Source organism: Trachinotus anak, unplaced genomic scaffold, assembly GCF_046630095.1.
Source record: "Trachinotus anak isolate AG129_WGS33_773 ecotype Australia unplaced genomic scaffold, CSIRO_AGI_Tana_v1 ptg000015l, whole genome shotgun sequence".
NCBI lineage: Eukaryota > Metazoa > Chordata > Actinopteri > Carangiformes > Carangidae > Trachinotus > Trachinotus anak.
The window spans coordinates 1,866,265-1,884,857 of NW_027273866.1; the positions used below are offsets into that span (position 1 = coordinate 1,866,265).

Sequence of the window (18,593 nt, forward strand, 5' to 3'; positions counted from 1 at the left end):
GTTTTTCATCTGCAAATATTTCACCAAGGAGGGAGACAGCAAGGCGTGCAGGCAGCAGATGCAGGCCGGCCGGCCGCCGCATGCCTACCGCCCAGACTACCTCAACCTTCTGACCGTGGTGTGAAGTTCCCACCGAGTGTTTCTCCTTCCAGGTGACCCTGTCTGTGCCTTTTGGTCTGGACCTCCTCCCAGACCTGCTCCGCAGTTCTCACACACGCTCACACACACACTGAACAATGGCGACTTTCTCAGCTGTAACTGCTGGCGGGCGCTGGGCCAGGCCCCCACAGCTTATGTGAGAGGACGGCCCTGATGTGTCCCCTCGCAGAGCAACTTTATAAAACCTGAGGACAGACCAGAAACCCACGGAGGGCAGCTGGACTGAGACAGCTTTGTTCTCCTCTGACTTGCTTCCAAAGTCAGTCGTTGAACAGAACTCACATTGTGCGCTTTTTCCATGAGTAAACTCAGGCTGTCAACACAGCGTCCTCTGCCTGGCTGAGCCGCTCTGGTTCGGAGAAAGACTGCGCTCCTTGTATCCGAGCTTAAAGGGAAGAAAAAACCCATTTAGAGAGGAGGTGTTTTTCTTTCTTCAATGAGCTGCTCAGATGCCAGAAATATGCATTGTTTACAATAGAAACTATTCTGTGGTAATGAAGCAATTTCCGTGTGCCATCTCTTCCAGACCAGCGTCAGGTGTGTGTGTGTATTGTTGCAGGTTGTACATTGAGGTCAAAGGCTTTCCATTCTTTGCTATCTTACAGTTGTACAAGAGCACATGTTCCCTAATCTGCAGAGAGAATTTATCAAGCATACCAAATCAGGCCTTTTGTGTTTGTGCAAGCTGGAGTATGGCCACCATTGTGATATGAAGATTGGTTCTGTGGTTGCTGACTCACTAATTACAGCCATTTTATGCTCTGCGATAGAACCCAAACAGCACAGGATAAAACCCATTTGCTGCTGACTTTTTCCATCCTCTCTGTCTGCCTATTGTGCTTCTAAATGTGCCCGCTAGAAAATTATATTAATTGGACCTGCAAGGGGCTGGACCATTTCCACGGATGGATACAATTCTATTCATTTGAATGACAATGGTATGTCTTGCCAGCTGCTTTTCCCAGCGCACTCTAACCCCAGCCATTATCACAACTGAAAGAGTAATCAGCTTTCTCTGGGACACATACAATACATAGAAAGTGTTTTTCAGTGCAGAACGTTGTGCGAGATCGTCCCAGAGCATTTTCTACGGCTTTAAGCAGTGTGAGGTTTTCATATGCAAAACCAGTCTTCAACTGAGCAGCAGACTGCGTTAGACTTTATTGGAAATAAAACATTTGCTAATCAGTGCTTCCAACTGAAGTTTATTTAACTCCAGCATAGGACTTAGGCCAAGAACCGTTAAAAGGGTTGTAGCCTCCCTTAATTCAGCGGTTTTTCCCTCATTTTCTATGACACTATTCAGCCACGAAGTTTATCAATGAGAGCTTTGTGGTGGCCCTCACTGTTCCCAGGTCGCTTGAGTAAACAGTACAGTGCAGATACCTCACACTCTTGCTCTATTTATCCAGAGCCAGAAAAATTCAAGGTTTCCCTTATCCTCAATTTCATCTGTCAGAAATCTTACCCCCACCCCCCAAAAGAGAGCATTCACAGTCTTACAGCCCCTCTTCTCAGTGTTTATTCTAGGTCAGGTAGACATCAAATGGCTACTTAACTACAATCCCAGCAGAGCATCAGGTTAGACCAGAGAGTTCGTCCTCTAAAGCTGGAACGGATGAGAGGTACAAAAGGTACCGCTCTGTTAAATTGAGGACTTGAAAAGGCAAAGCTAATATCAGGGGATCAAAAGTCTGGACCCCAAACTGCTCACCAGTTCAGTTTCCCCATCTGGTGGCAAAACTAAGAGGGATCCACTTACAGACCTTCAAATGTCAGGGATGAGGTACATCCTCCCAGAGACTTGTGTTGCACAGCAGAGCCAGCACCAGTCTGGTAAGACCATCAACAAAACTCAGCTTCTGGAAACACCACCAAAAACCCCAGCAGTGTTATGCAACCCCAGCTCTGTCCTCAAAAACCATATGTATGCAAATATTGAAGTATTCCACACAACAAAATCATAATCCACTTAATTTAATGTTCTTATAAGGCATTTGTTGACATGTTTCCTCCTTTATATGTTGTTGTATGATTCAAACTAGACTAGACTAGTGAATTTCCCCACTGTGGGACTAATAAAGGCTATCTTATCTTATCTTAAACTAGTCAATGCTGCCTTTGCATTCATCCCCTCAGCCATCAATGTGCTGTGTGTGTGTGTGTGTGTGTGTGTGTGTGTGTGTGTGTGTGTGTGTGTGTGTGTGTGTGTGTGTGTGTTCTTTCAACAGGGAATCTGGGAAATGACTTAGTGATTGACCATTATAGGACAGGACGCGGGTCTGCTCTCCACAGTCTTTCTCCGCTGCCTGCACTGTATACATTACAGTGACACTGAGAACCAAAATAAACACGTCCCTTTGGTTTGGGTAATCCAATCTTTGTAAGGTAGCTACTGTTCTCATACAATGTCTGTACAGAGGGGCGCTCCACTTTTCTTTTCCTGAACAGGCTCCAAAATACACCCCTGAACCCCTTGCCCAGATTTCCAGTACCCCTGCACCTCTTTCCCACCTAACAAGGGGTATCTGAGCTATTATGTTGGCTCTGGCAAATGAATAGACAAACACATCCTGGTATGCTAAGTGAAGGGGAGATTCTAAACTGGCAAGAAGAAAGGCCCTGTTGAAAGTTGGCTGGTATTAATGACTGGTTTTAGAGCGTGAGGGGCTGTTTGGATTGTGAGCCAGGCTGGGTGGGATCAGAGGCGCATAGACAGGATATGCAGAGAGCCTTGTCGTGTCTAGAGCGCCGCTCTCACTTCTCTGACAGGATGCTGTAAAGCTGTCACGCACTGAAGTGGGGAACTGATGACTGTGCACAGAGTTTGTGTTGGGTGACTGTGTGAACTCAGCTTTTGGGCCGTAACACGAGTAGCGCTGTTCAACTGACACTACGAGGAGGTGGCAGCCCTCACACACACAGACACACACAGACACACACGCAACCCCTCCTTCCTCTAGGTGAACAGTGTGGGCACTGTCAGAGCCCAGAGCAGTTGAAAGTGGCGTTATAGAAGAAAGTAAAGACGGCAAACCTGTGTTAATGGTTTTTTTGCGGGTTTTTTTTTGCATGTTCTGTTTGCTGCATACCCGCCTATATGTCACTGTCAACATGCATCCATATCTGTGTGTTTCAGAGGAGCTGAGGTGTGCTGGGGTGACATGTCCTGCCCTGCAGGTGCCCTCCTGCCCCCACGGTTCAGTCCTGACCAAGAGTTACACGCCCCCTGCTGGTTGCTGTCCTTCCATACCTCCCCAGTGCACTTGCGACCTCCGTGCCTGCCACAAGCCCCAGTGCCCGAGCGGACAGCGAGCCATGCCACTCAGCCAGGCCAGCGGTCAGCCAGGAGACTGCTGCGATGTCTTTGAGTGCCAGAAAGGTGATTACACTGAACTCCACAATACACATTCTGTTTCGATTGGTCTCCCGCTGGGGGTAGCAGTAGCACAGTTGGTGTAAGATTCATCGCCTTTGAGGAGGCAATTATTTTCCACAGAGTAAGGCTTTCCTCCCTGCTGACCAAATGTCCACAGATGAAAAGGAAAGTTGCTGATTGGATAATTACTGTTGGGCTGTTTATCAGGCTTGGCTGGTGCCTCCTGGGGGGGGCATGTTTCCAAGACATTTTTTCAGGGGTGTAGCCACAAAAATTTATATTGCTTAAAGGGATATTAAATATAATGGGTCTTTCTAAGCAGGTTGCTGGTCTGCAATGTGTTTGTGCACCATTTTCTTACCAGGTGAGAAAGAGACAGAAGAAACACAGGGAAGGAGAGGCGAGAGAGAGCAGATGTTGAACGTACACACACAGGGAGACTTCAGCGCTCTCTGTCGTGGCCCAGAGGCAACCAGGAGAGTCAGGAAGGCAGGGAGGGGACCTGTGGTATTGGTCTGTTTACTCTGCGCTCCCAACAAATATTCGCTGTTTTACCAACAGAACAAATTCCCATTCTGGCCCCTCCACATGTATAAATGAGTGCCGTGTCCCGGAATTAATGGACTTAACGAGCGCAGTGACCAGAAAAGTGCTTAGGCTACGAATTTGCTCAACAGAAGTGCAGTGTCAAAGGGTTCCTGTCTGGTCACACATCCAAAGGGAAAAGGTTCAACAGTTCATTGATGGGAATGCTTTTTATGTGCTCCAGTCTGCCAGTGGGGAGGGTAATCGAGTCCGGCAGGCCAGCGGGGGCTGAATGGCAGCCGTGGGGGCCATGGGATCAGTGTTTTGATAACAAGTGTCTGCTGCTCTTTGGGCCTGGGGCTTGATGCCTTTTGTGCTGCCCCCACTGTCTGTTAGACTTGCATGACTGCGTGCCGTGTCAAGCTCCACAGACAGGGACATGGACAAGGACATGCATTGGGCACCCTAGTCACCTCCCTAGTCCTGCAGCGCCCCCCCCCCCAAAGTACTCGCTACAAATACTGTAACTTACCCATACATGTTGTTTTCAAATACCATACCTATCCTGTAATGGAAGGCTCTTTAACACGGGCTCCCATTGTCTCTGAGTGTCAGGCTTGGACTGATTAAATTGTTTCCATTGCCCACTTGGCGATGGGCTCGTATTTAGCCAGGGTCAGTGTGTGCAGTGACAATAAGCTCCACCTGTGTGTTTTGGCCTCCATCGACAATAGACTCTTTCCACTGTTGGCTAGAGAGCAGCTGTATCTGGGTGGCAGAGCAAACCTGGCAGCACCGTGCTGACCTCACGTCATCTGATGTTACAGATGAGCCTGATGTTGATCAACACTTTCGCTGGCACATACTCTGCCCTGGATACAGAGCAGGTTCAGCAACGCATATGGTCCTTTGAGATTTACGCCAGTGTTGAGCAACAAGGCTGAGATCACCACTCTAATCATTCTCCAGGAGCTCAGCTTGAGTTTATTGTAAACACACAACAGCAGTGTCCTTGTTCATTGATGAATGGTTGTATTAGTGACATAAGTTAAACTCACATTCTCAACTGATAGTCTGAACTGATCAACCGCATCGCTGTAAAGTTGATTTTAATGAATCCCATCATTATTAATCTGTAGGCGTAAGTCCTGTCTCCCTCTGTGGTTCTGCTTTATTTGCCTGTAAACCACAAAAAGCGCCAGCATGACAGTCCATTATGAATGATTTAGCCAGGCTTAGGGTCAATGTTTTATGGTCCATCCATCTCCACATCCAATCCTCATCTCAATTTAGAGAAGACTGAACATCACAAAGCATGACTGGAATTTAGACTCAGTGCCGCAAGTTGTTTTAGGGATTACCATTAACAAACACTGCGGAAATCACATGTGAGCATCCCCTCATGTGACTTCCTATTGCTTCTGTGAGCGTTAAAAAACGTTGCCGTGCCTTTTGATTTCGGCCAGCTAAAGTGCTTATTGCATTTTCTCTGCTTGGTTTTGCTGCACGCAAAGCATGGCGGCAGGAATACTGAACGAGAGGGGGGGAAAGATTGAAAGAATGGAGCAGAGAGAGCGAGGAAGAGAATAAAAGATGAACAAATCCCCACTCTGCTTTCAACTCCGTTGGCCCACCTGCTTTGTATTAGGCTGCAGCGCTGGTTGTCGGGAGGCATGGGGTCACCGGCGCAGACGCTCAAAGGTATGGCATACAGATGCCGCCGTAACCTCTGCACTTATTTCTAGAAACCACTCTGCCCCACATCTGGTTGCATCTGTGCAATACATTTACTGGCTTAACTAGTGTAGCTACTCCTCCATGAGCCTGGAGACGTTCTTACATAACCACATTGCCTCACTTCCCTCATGCTGGAGTGTGTTTGATGAGAAGTTACTGTGTGGTTTTTAAGATCTTATAATCTTAAGCCACCCCAAGCCTCTGTGGTACATTTGAACATGTGATGTAGCATAACCATTGAGATGTTGCGCTGTAATCTTCCTGTTACTTTGGCCACAAAACCAGCATCATTCATTTCAAATGATTGATCACATTTGTTTCATTTTATAGGAATTGCAGCTGAGGATTATAGCTATTTTTTAGCTTTTGTCTTTGTTTTTCTCTTTTCCACACACAGAAACAAACACACACACACACACACACACACACACACACACACTCTCACACACTCTCATTCACTCAAACACCTCAAATGTGCAATGAGCAGGTCAATGTATTCCCGTACGTGTTCTGGCTTTACTGGGCCAGTTTTGCACACCCAAGATCAGAACTCGGTTTTTGGACGGTGCTGTAACTAAGCTCATTTTATTTCTTAATAGGTTTAATGCAGTTAAAAAAAGGTTCTAAGAGCCTGAATTCTTTTGGAAAAGGCAAGCCAGAGCGCTGATTCTCTCCACCTGCCACCAGCACACTGAGCCCAGATTCTGCCAAAATCCTCAGACCCACTACTGTTTTCTTTTACTTGACACTGCAAGAGTCCAGCGCCTTTTCAAGACTTGATAGATCCCTGTGAAATCCCTGCTCATGGACTTGGCCTCATTGTCTGATAAATGCCATTCCACCTCACAGGCTTAACTTCAGCCGTCAGTGTCTACCCCGGCACCATTTGGTTCAGATAAACATTTCCATCGATAGCAGAGGATGAAGGGATGTTGATGAATTTGTAATTGATTGTATACAGTAGCGACAGCCTCTCACTGATCAAGCTTGGCACTTGTGGTGAAAAGTGCATTTTTCTGTCAAATAGTCATGAGGAGGCAGATCTGGTGTTCACACCTGACAGGGCACAGTGCCCTCAGAGTATGTTAAGCATTATCATCCCCACGTGCTGTTTAGTTTAAGGTTGACAAGGCATCTGTTTGATTCTTCTTTTCCTGTCCTTCTCCTTAGTCTCTCCCAAGTGCGTCCACAATGGGAAGGAGTTCTCCGAGGGAGAGGTGTACCGCATGGACCCCTGCTGGCTGTGTCAGTGCAGAGGAGGAATCTCCTTCTGCTCCAAGGCAGAGTGCGCTGAGCTGGACTGTGAAAACTTCTACATTCCTGAGGGCGAGTGTTGCCCCGTCTGTATAGGTACATGTTTGCTTTATTGTTTTGCTAAGATATGGCGACTTTGTTTTTCATTTTGCCCAACATGACACAGTTAAAATTTGGAGATTCTTATTTACAATTACAGTTTTTGGGGTTTAAGCCACTGGTGATGTGGCATACAGGAGGCCTGTGTGGTTAGTTGCCAGTGTGGAAAGCTGATGCAGGAGAGGGAAAAGTGAAATCAAAATCCACCTTGCCTGACACTTACCTCCAATAACCCTACATTAATGGCTTCCTCATATAACCAGCTTCCACAGTTGTTAACACACCTGGCATACAAGAGGCACACTAAAGAGCCAGCCAAGGATTCATTTCCACTGGGGAAACCTAAGAGCATAAAAACCTTCTTTTAGAGTGTACAGCTTGGCTTTGTAATATCTGGCTCTGGCTTAATAGTGGGGACCCACTTGCAAAAACACATGTGCTCAAAGCCAGGTAGGGAGCTCCGATATGTGCACTTTTGGATTGTTAAAAAAATGTTGCAGCGCATATGGTGACCACATTACAGTCTGCCAGAGGGCTGTGGATGGAGACGGTAGCCAGCTTTGGCCTCTGCCTGCGTGGCTACACTCCATCGGGCGCATGAGAGAGAGGGAAGAAGACAAAGAGCAAGGCTGCAGAGGAGATCATGTTAGGTCAGTGTTGGAGGTACACCTGGAATGTGCAGGCGTTTAGATGGTATGGAATGCTTTCATCTTTTCTTATGGAAGGCTGCTGGTACTTTCTGCACGGCTCAGTGCAGAGAACATTGGCTGGAATAGTTAAAGTCTGGATTAAGAGATGTACCTGGTTGTGATTATACTTGAAGCTGCACTAATTAATAGTTCAGTATTACAATAGATCGGTGTGCAGGGGGTTGCTTGTAATGATAAACCCATAGGGATTTATCACTTCTCTGTAGCTCCCCTCACCTCTGCAGAGCACTGTAGCATCTAATGATTTTGGTTTTGCAGCCCACAACTTTAGTGCTTTGGTTGATTTTTACCCCATAGCATTGTTTACAGCAGGGTTAGGCAGCTGTTTTTAAAAAAAAAAAAAAAAAGCTTTGTATGCCACATGCCCAGCGCCAAATATCAGACAAAGTTAGCATTTAGCAGCTAGAGAGCCGGATGTTTCTCTTATGAGTTGATGGAGACCAAAAACGGAGCTAAAAGGAAAGTGAATGTTGGGTTTTGATTTATCGGGTGGCCAGAAACACAAGACCAAATAAATGCTAATTTTGCTATATGTCTGTGAGACGGGTAGATGTCAAGACATGCTAACATACTGACCATAACAAATTTAACAATGCCCTGTCCTTTGTGGCCCAAAAAAAATCAATGATTTCAGGTTTATTTAAGAAGTGACATACCAAAAGAAACCTGGTAGTCATCTATTACGTCAAGCTATGGCAATTTTTTCAATTGGGAATGTGATAGCATCTTTTGTACAAATGACTTAGCCTGTGAAAACACTTGTGGAGAGGATTTGTCAAGTCTTTGAGAATTAATTAAGTCTAATCTCGATTTGGGCTTAAAATATTTTTTGACAGAAAGTAAACTAAAAGAAGATATCGAGTTGCATTGCGGGAAATGTAGGGTTCAAGATAGTTGGAGTAGAGGTGGGATTTAAAAAGAAAACCTCTACTGCATCAGTTTCAGTCTTGAATCTTACAGGTCTCTCACCTTCATGGAAGTAAAAGGCTAAAATCCTGGAGTGACCCTTTAAAGTTTCATTATATGGGTCATGGTACAACATGTGAGGTGTGCACAGTGAGAGAGAGTGAATAGGAGAGAGAAAGAGAGATCCTGTTCAGGTTAATCGCAGCCAGATGGGTGGAACTCAAGCAGCCAAAACTCAGCTGGGATCAGATGGGGCAAATAGGACTCCAATGAATGTGCAACGTATACAGCACCTTTTCTCCCTCTGAGAGACGTTCAATAAACCACACTGGACACGTAAAAGCACTGAAACATCGACATACCTTCCTTTGTTTCACACTGACAGCCAGAGAAAATGTTGAGACCACCTTCTAACTTCTGTTGCCAATAAACGGTGTAACAAAAACAATTAAAACAGTTAAGATGGAAAAAAAAAAGGCTTCCACAAGGCTTCATCAGGCGTGATACATCACCTCATGCTGAGCACAGATTGGCTTTTAAACTGTCAAACTTTATGGTCTGTACTAATGGCTACAGATCTAAAAAGTGCTTTCTTTGCTTTGGAGTGAGATTTGTGGTATCAAACAGTGACCGAGCCGTTGACCTTAGTGGTCACAGCTGAAACTCTCATGGATGAGTTCAGGCTTTTAGCTAAAGGGTGAGTGGACACCGTGGAGACCAGCAGTTATGAATGTCAACACCCTCGCTGTGTTTCCAATTATTAAATCTCTCTCAGTACAACAGCGATATCCCAAACCTCATCTGTCTCATTTCAACTTTAATTCCTACATATGTTGTTGCGAAGTCCGGGACCTCTCCCCACTTATGAATGTAAATAAGTCGTCTAAATTCAAACACATTCTCTCCATAGCTCTTGGTGACAAGCCAGTTTCAATATCAGGTTAGCTCCCTCATGGAGTATCCTGCTTCCTTCAGCTCTACTCTCACTGGGTCTCCAGTTAATTCAGTTACAGTAGAAAGTGTTGTGTATGTATACATTGGACTGCAGCTTTGGGTTTAACTCCCAGTCATGGTAGCCAAACCAAACTATACATGTGACTTCATGTGGCTAAGATTCAGATCAAGGATTCTCCTCTTCTCTCAATTTATTCTTTAACCCACAATGTTGTATGTCTCTTTCCTTCCTCTCAGATGTGGAGTTACTGTCGATGGACAGCACTAAGGCCAGCTGCTGGGTGAATAATAAGCTCAGAGCTCATGAGGAGCAGTGGAAAGAGGACGACTGCACCTTCTGCCAGTGTGTGGATGGAGAACCGCACTGCACAGCTATGGCCTGCAAACAGAGCTGCCAAAACCCCGTCAAGATCCCTGGAGAGTGCTGCCCTTTCTGTGAAGGTAGAGAGACTTGTGTTGGCATTCAACCCCTAAAATGTATATTTATCACATGCAATGTATCAGTCATATCTATATGAAGTGCACACTAGCCCACATACCACATGTAGGAAGCTCCTGCAGCTTCACTACAGAGGCCATGTCGCCATGGGCTCATTAAAGAGGAGGCCACAGAGCATTCTTCAAGCTGCAGGGTTCTTTGTGTTCCTTTATTACCCTTGCCCGCCAAAATGAGACCCACCTGTGTGTGTGTGTGTGTGTGTGTGTGTGTGTGAAGCTGCGGTGTGCTTTTAACGCAGGAGGCAGCATAATTGAAGTGGATCCTTTTTTTTGTGAGCGTAATTAGTTTCGGCTCGTTGGGCTGCTCCTCCCACTGAACGTGGCGAGAGATGTTTGATGGGAATAGCTATGTTGCGCGCGCGCGCGCGCGCGTGTGTGTGTGTGTCCTCATTTATTGTGGCTTCTCAATAAAACTGGCCCTGATTCATGACGGTCTGGGCAGTGTCAGAGTCTGACTTCAGTCCAGGGGACGCAGTATGAACGTCACTGGTAGTCCCAGAGCTAAATGATTGGACACATTCAACTTATTAATGGGAAACGGTTCCACACAATAAGCTGGAGAGGTATAATCCCCCTTACAGTGCGACCCACCCTGGTGTAATTGCTCTACATTTATCTGTAATTACTGTTTACTCCAAAATAAGAGCAGTGTAAATAAGTAGCTATTACAGTTGGCACAAGAAGCATAGATGAGGTATTACACCTGAGGGGATCTTAGCACAAGCCAGACAGAATTCATAACACAATTGTTTGTTCTTTGTTACGGACCTTGACTACTGTGGCTCTCACCCTCCATCTTCTCTTTTGTTCACCAGAGCCTTCGTATGAAACTGTTAGCCCCATGCTCTGTCCTCCCCTGGAAAACTGCTCGCTAGCAGGGAATGAATGCCCCTATGGCTTCCAGCAAGACAAAAATGGATGTCTGCTCTGCCAGTGTCTCAACAGTAAGTTGACTTTCCTCACTCTATGTTGGACCCGAAGGGTTAAAGTTTCAGGGTGGACATGATAAATTTCCTTAGACATGCAGCTTCTTGCAGTTTTACATTAAAGTGTTGGACGTACAACACTGTATTTACCTGTTTGCTAATGCTGATGTAAAAAAAAAAAAAAGAATGGCCAGCTCTTGGTTTTGACATGTTCGTATTCTTCACCACATGTTTGCATCCGTGGCTACAGTCTCTGTCAAGGGTCTGTGTCACAGGAATGTTCCGGTGAGCAGCCCCATAGCAACTCATGCCTTTTGATGGATTGTTGTCCCCATGATCAGATGACCTCTGCCTCAACTCTTTCAGATGACTCCTGCCCTGAACTGGGAAAATACTGTTCCCTGCAATGCCCAATGGGATACGAGAGGGATGATTTTGGCTGTGAGGTGTGTGAGTGCAGCATCCCCATGTCCAGGTGCCGACCTCTGACCTGCACTAAAACCTGCCCTTATGGATATGTGTAAGTACACCGTGTGACCCTGTGGGTTTCTCATCCCTCAAGTATAGCTGCACTCATTTATCATCTGTGTTTTCAGCCTGTTTAAAGGCATCTGTGGCTGTCAGTGACATGACATGCAGCTACATGAACTGTACACTCTGCTCTTATGTACTCATGAGACAGAGAAATCTAAGCAGATACTACACTTTGGAAATTTAGTTATGACAGTGAGAAGTGATCATAATGAACGATGTACAATGTTACATGTACCAGCACCTATGTGTTAAACAGGCTTGTTTTCCCGAAGTCACCTCTGCTGCTATGGTTGAATAAGTACAATACAGCAGGGAGTACAATACTTATACTATCAAGTGATGCCCAGAGGCCAGTGCCTATTGAGTAAAGCTCAAATGGAAGCACAACAGTCTATTGCAACAGTAGTTTGGCACCAAGGATCAAAGTGCCTACCTTGGTGGCCAATCCCCGGCCTTTATATCTGTGTCTGCGAGTGTGTGCGCATGTTTGTGTGAGAGTAATTCACTGTGCGGTCCACACTGGCCTCTCAGCCCCCCTGCAACTCCTCTCCTCCTAATCCCATTTAACCCAATCAAACATCTGGAAGTGCTCTCTACTGGGATGCTTGGTCCCCAGGCACCACTCTTGTTTCATAAATCATCACCCCGTCTCAAAACAACGATCAAAAACACATCACGACAAAAGCAGCCTTTATGAAACGTATACAGTTGGGATTCTTCTGGTATCTCAACCATGCTCTCTGGAGCCACGGCTCAAGATGGGCCTGATACGTCTGCATAGGATGCCAGAGGAGAGAGGAGAAAGGAGACGATCCTGCGGGGAAAAGAGGAGCGGGAAGTCCAGGCTTTATCCTTCGTAAGCAGTTGTTTAAGTCCACCCTCAGAAGTCTGAAATCCTCTAAGAGCTTGCCAGCCTTCCAATGCAGATCTGTCTTCTCAGACAGGAACACTGCATGCAGCCACCACAAAGAAACAAAAGGCACAAAGGATCACTGTGTTCATACTGGTTGTATTGATGACATCCTGTGAGTACTGTAATGTACATATCCAGAACTGAAGGCGCAGGAACCTTGTAAAGTCTGTTGGAGCATTGTGCTGAACACTCCTCTTGTGTTAACAGTCTGAATGAAGGACATTCTCAGGGCTGTTCTTACGACTGAAGTTGTGTTTTTATGGGACATTGGTGTGTTTTCCATCCTTCATAGCTCAAAATCATCACTGTGACCACACGGGTCATGAATGGCATTCTTCTGGCCATCACGGTTGCGGCACACTGGAAATTGTGCAGAGCCAGCAGTCCCAGGGCCAGGGGCCCCGGAGCCTCCCCAAGCCCCTCTATCCCCCTGGAGCCCAAAGCGCTGCTTGGCATTCCACACACCATCTTTAAACAAAGCCTTGCTCTAAGGTCGCAGCACTCTGTGTCTCTGTATTTGTACAGTGAGGCACTGGCCAACCCCTCGCGATGTTGTTTCAAAAGCTGTTATTGCTGTTTCAGCATAGGTAGGGTCCTCTGTTTGCTGAGCCTGACATGCTCCGTCCACTTTATGAGACACAGCACCGCCCACGGGGTCGAGGGCTCCTTTTATGTACGTCACCCTGGAAGATGAAGATTAATTGAGTAATTACCCAGGCCAAATAAGGCCACTGCTTCTTAAAATGGGTATCATCACTTACCTGGAGAGGGAGACGGAAAGCGAGGCTGAGTGAGGATGAACGAGAAGGAGAGAAGTATAGATACAGGTCATTCTTTCATCTGGGTTTTGACAGTCCATCAACCTGCAGCTCATCCATGTTTTATTAGGCACATAATTGGATCCAACTGGTCTATTTCCAGCCTCTTCTTCGGCTCCGTATGTGAGGATAACGCTGCTTTGTCTGACTTCTGGTCTCAAGTTTCTTTTCTGGTCAGCTTAGTAAAATAATCACTTTATTGTTTTAGACATCAGCCTTCAGCTTACAGATGACCATAAGAATGCACTGTCTCTCTCTTTTTCTGTGCTTTTCTGTTCTCCCCAATCAACATACCTACATTTGTTCCTATCTGGCCCCTGCTTTTGTGTGCTTTTATATGTCCGCCAAAGGCTTTTGGACCAGTAAGGATGGCAACAGGGTGAATTGAAAGCATCTGAATTGGCTTTAGATTTCTTCTTTTGGAGTCTTTTGGGTTGGTATGATGTGCAAACCACAGGGATCTCACGTGTTGGCCTTTTATTTGGCCCTCTTCAAAGGCAGCTAGTACAGAGAGGGGAAAGCAGGTCCAGATGTTGATTATACCAGGCTTGAGCATCTGGGTCTCTGTATCACAACACCATGTTGTTCCGTAGACCTCTCTTCATCTAGCAGGCATCGCCAATGTGAGGCCAATTTTGACAAACATGCTCTTCAAATAATTGAGTTTAATGTGTGTGTGCTTCATCGTGTGTGTGTTTGTTGCTGCGCAGGAGGAACAAACATGGCTGTGAGATGTGCCGCTGTGTCAAGTGTCCCCCCTTCACCTGTGACAAGCACTGCAGTGACGGCTACCGACAGAACCGGAAGGGCTGCTCCATCTGCATGTGTAAAGGTAACAGAGCTTTATTCAGCTTTCACAGTTACACAGTTTCCACTTTTCACAGAAATGTTCTCATCAGATTTGTGTATGTGTATGTATATATTCATGGTCTCCAGAGAATGAGCCTTGCATACTGTTGCGAGCTCTTGACCTTTCATGTACCACCAGACCGTAACACACATTCATAGATTATTGTGACATTTACTGACCATGCTCCCTAAAGGATAAACCTCATCACAATATACTTTGGCGGTTTAAAGGGCAGAGGATGGAAGAGATTGTTGAATTTCTGCCACTAAGCCGCAGCTTTGATTTCCTGTGACCTTTTGCTGCTCTGCTGTGGAGACTTTTATGTCTGCTTGTTTGGGTTCTTGTCTGTGTTTAGCTTTATGCAGGGGCTGTGTGCGCAGCTCTAATTAGATTCCCTCAACCCTTAAGTTTGAAGCAAGTATGCAGATGCCGTATTTATGCTCCGCCACATTTTATGCGATGTGTTTATTTGGCCAGTTTAGCTGTATTATAAATATATCAGGCTCAAATATACTCATGGTTTTCTTGTATATTGACTGCAGCTCCACAAACAAAGGGACATACACAGACCAGTACCGCCTGCAAATAAACCGCTGTTTACCTGATTTTGAAACTCTCGAATCATTCTCTCTGTAGACTCTAAAAATATTTAAGGATAGGAAACTTTTTTTGGATGTTTTTTGTCTGTGTGCATATTTGAGCCATGCTGAGTTTAACACCTAGTTATTGGCAACTTGGGCTCTTCATAAAGCGTATATGTCCCTCGTCTATAGCTCTTTGGTTTTTTGACAAATGTTGTGGGAAAATTACTATTTTTATTTGTTGGATGAAGTATAAATTGATTATTGGGGATATAATACACAATAAAAGAAGATCAAATATTCCTGACTGGTAAATTCTCTAGTATATGGGACCATAACCACTGAGCTCTCACTTTAGCCTCTAATGAAACTGGACCTATATTGAAACTGGAATAATATTGACCGTTCTCACTGTGAAGTTTAAACATAATTCATGATATTTCCATTGTGACTTTACACTCTCTTCTTGCTGTAACAGGCTTCTCTTTCTTTTTGAATTTTATTCACAGCTATTCCACAAATCCTTTGCCCGTCTGCAGTAATGTCTGTGCTTTCATGTTTGTGTCTCCAGAAAGTGGTCATGTCCCAAGCACCACTGCCCCAGCCCCGACGCCCAACTATTGCCTCACCTCCAATGGGCACCGATACGAGGAAGGTGATGGCTGGCACGATGGCTGTCGTGACTGCTACTGCCACTCTGGACGGGAGATGTGCGTGCTCATTTCATGCCCTGTACCCAGCTGTTCTCATCCAGTTGTCAGGCCTGACCAGTGCTGTCCTACATGTGAGGGTATGTCTCTGAGATTCAAACATGACTTTGTTTCATATCCAGTATTTCCTGGTTTTTACAAATTGGGTCATAGCTTCTTAGTTTTGGTTTCATTCCTAATCAGTAATAATACACTGTACTCACCAAGTTAATACTGGAAATACAGTGAAGGAAGTCTGATGGGGCAAGAGACACAAGATGGTCAGACAGGTTTTGAACAATCCTCCAGGCTAGTTGTACTTATTTTAAAGAGTAAATGAAGAGGAATGCTACAATTACTCCCCAAGCTGTTCATTAAAACATCCACTCCAGTTTACAGACTGACTTTATGGTTCCCCTACTGACCATACACGTCGTAGTTGCTCTCACACTGTTTTCTCGTGCATTGAGTGATTATGCCATCATTACGTCTGCACTCACTTTCATGACTTCTTGAAATCAATCCTGCCATGCTCCAACATCTCAGCATTTACACCTTGCGAGTGCAGTGTTGCCATAACTTATAAAAATGAGGTCCAGAGGTAAGAAAATAATTCTCAAGTTTTAGTAAAGTGGAATAATCCTTTAAGAGGATAACTGAATCCAGTATCAACATTCAATACATCCTTTAGTTTAAATTCAAATAACGCTCAATTACTTCTTCAGAATTAGTTGCAGTTTGGTCACATGCTTGCGTCCACACACACACACACACACATCTGGCACGACGGAGTACACAGTCACCTAAACAGCTCATTCAGCCTGAGAGCTTTGGATCAGTAGTTGGCTTTTGGGCCTCAGACATGCTGGACACTTGAACTCGCAAACACACAGTCTCTGTCTGTTTCTCTAAAAATGGAAGGCACACTGATCCACACCCACACTTTTTTATCCACAACCCTCTAACTCATGCAGGATATTTATGGAGGAGTGACTCAGTTGGCTGTTCAAATATTTAGGAGTGAAAGAATGTCTACAACTTTCAGAAGCTACGCACACTTTGCAGTCAGGGGACAACAGGCTAACTCTTTGCAGATGTCTGCTGCTCAACTGGACAGAGATGTTTTCAAATAAGTTAGTGTCAAAACACAACTTGGACACCACCCTGCGCTGCCCGAGGCTTCTCTTTAATGGATAGAGGTCTCTCATGCGTCCTCTTCCCAGTAATCTATGACTGTGTTTACTCTCCGAAGATCTTTGTTTCCCTTCATCGTGTAACATGTATTGTTAAGAGCTAGATGAATGAATACATGTTTGTTTGGCACTGAAATCAGGCCACAATGTGAATTTGATAACAGAACACACACATGACTGTATCCACTCCCCCCCCTCCCCATCCTCTGTTACTGTAGATGAGTCGGGCAGTGGTCAGCCAGAGGGGATGGACATGGTGGTGTGCAGAGCACCTGGGGGGGAATTTTACGTGGAGGGGGAGACCTGGAACCTGGACGAGTGCACGCGCTGCACCTGCAGGAAGGGACGTGTCCTGTGCGACACTGAAGTGTGTCCCCCGGCTCTCTGCCAGACGCCAACCAGGAACAAGGACACCTGTTGCCACGTATGCCCAGGTAACATAAAAGTACAGGCTGTAGGAAAGAAGGGGTCTAAACATTTTGGGCTAATGAAGGGGTTGTCAGAAATTGGTGTAGTAGGAGGAGACTTATAAAGTTGTTTTAATGTGCTATCAGCATGTGGCTTTGGAAGGTCTTGCATGTTGCACTCTGTCGGGCAGTTTTATGTCAGGCCCACAGGCTCATAAAGAAACCAGCCAGGACCGGTTGGGTTTACATAGCGATCCTCCAGGCAGGCAGTAGCACATGTGGACTGCTTTCACCCAGCGGCCCACACCGGAGGTTCATCTAACTCTAACTTTTTGCAGGAAAGGGAAGAATGTAACCAATCTCACTTCATTTGTGCCGTTCTGACGGATATGGGAATACACTCTGACACAAATATCAAGGCAAACACAAAACCACACGCATATTTTATTTACAACTGCACCCAAACACTCAAGCCTCTCTCATACACTTAAAAACAACATATCCCAAGCACTCCCAAGCATGAGGCCCACAAATCAGCAATGCATGACTGCGTCTGAGAGCTGCTCCTTGGGAATGCCGGCCAGCCTTATCGCTGCATCTCCCCTTCACAAAAGCAGACTGTCAGAGGCCAGCCTTTGATATATGTATGGGCCTGGTCACCAGGAATGTGGAAATAAGACACATCTCGCTGACAGGCCCTATGATGTATGGGTACAGTAGGGTAATGCAGTGTGTACATGCTAATTAAGTCTTTGGTCATGAGAAAGGCCGTAGATCTCAGGCCTGCGCGGATCTGATGAAAGAGAAAGATAAGGTCTGAGGCTCAGCTGACATCTGCCATATGGAGCCGCTTATGTTTGTGTTTAACATACAGTAAAGCATCTTATCTGTAAAGGCCCAGTAACATCTGTGGATTCAGATGTTATACAGCAGGGTTGAATGCAGGAGTCATGTCCATGGATGTTATATACAAGTCAGACTAAGTTTGGTTTTTCCTTTGGAAATACTCTACAAGTTAAACTGTATCTCTAACTTTACATCACCAGGTTCTATTATCAGCTAAAAAAAAAGGGGGGGGCTGGGAAACAGCTGTATAACTCTTGTGTATTTTCACCATTAACCTTATTTCTACCTGTGTGCAACCACAGAGGAGACGCTGAGCCCCTTGCTGCCAGTCAACAACAGCCAGCAGGAGTACTGCATAACCAGCGATGGCGACGTGCTGCTGGCTGGAGACTCCTGGAAGGCGAACGCCTGCACCAGCTGCACCTGCAACAACGGCACCATTCAGTGTTTCTCTCAGCGCTGTCCGGCTGCCAACTGCAGGGTGCCCGTCTTACGCAAGGGCCAGTGCTGCCCACACTGTCTCGGTGAGTATTTTGGTGCGTCTCAGTAAAGAGAAAGCCGCCTTGTGCTGAAGTATTTTTATTGTACTAAAAATAAATGAAAAATACACATACT

General features: G+C 45.6%; 1 protein-coding gene across 1 annotated transcript in view; it reads left to right on the plus strand.

The window, feature by feature from the left end:
• crim1 (cysteine rich transmembrane BMP regulator 1 (chordin-like)) overlaps positions 1-18,593 on the plus strand; it is a 32,597-nt gene that overhangs the window by 9,739 nt on the left and 4,265 nt on the right. Inside the window, exons 4-12 of the mRNA XM_071497468.1 lie at positions 3,299-3,541; positions 6,971-7,150; positions 9,961-10,164; positions 11,037-11,165; positions 11,514-11,667; positions 14,123-14,244; positions 15,415-15,633; positions 16,944-17,159; positions 18,281-18,502. Of these exons, the coding sequence (XP_071353569.1) occupies positions 3,299-3,541; positions 6,971-7,150; positions 9,961-10,164; positions 11,037-11,165; positions 11,514-11,667; positions 14,123-14,244; positions 15,415-15,633; positions 16,944-17,159; positions 18,281-18,502 (1,689 nt within the window). The remainder of the gene's footprint in view (positions 1-3,298; positions 3,542-6,970; positions 7,151-9,960; positions 10,165-11,036; positions 11,166-11,513; positions 11,668-14,122; positions 14,245-15,414; positions 15,634-16,943; positions 17,160-18,280; positions 18,503-18,593) is intronic.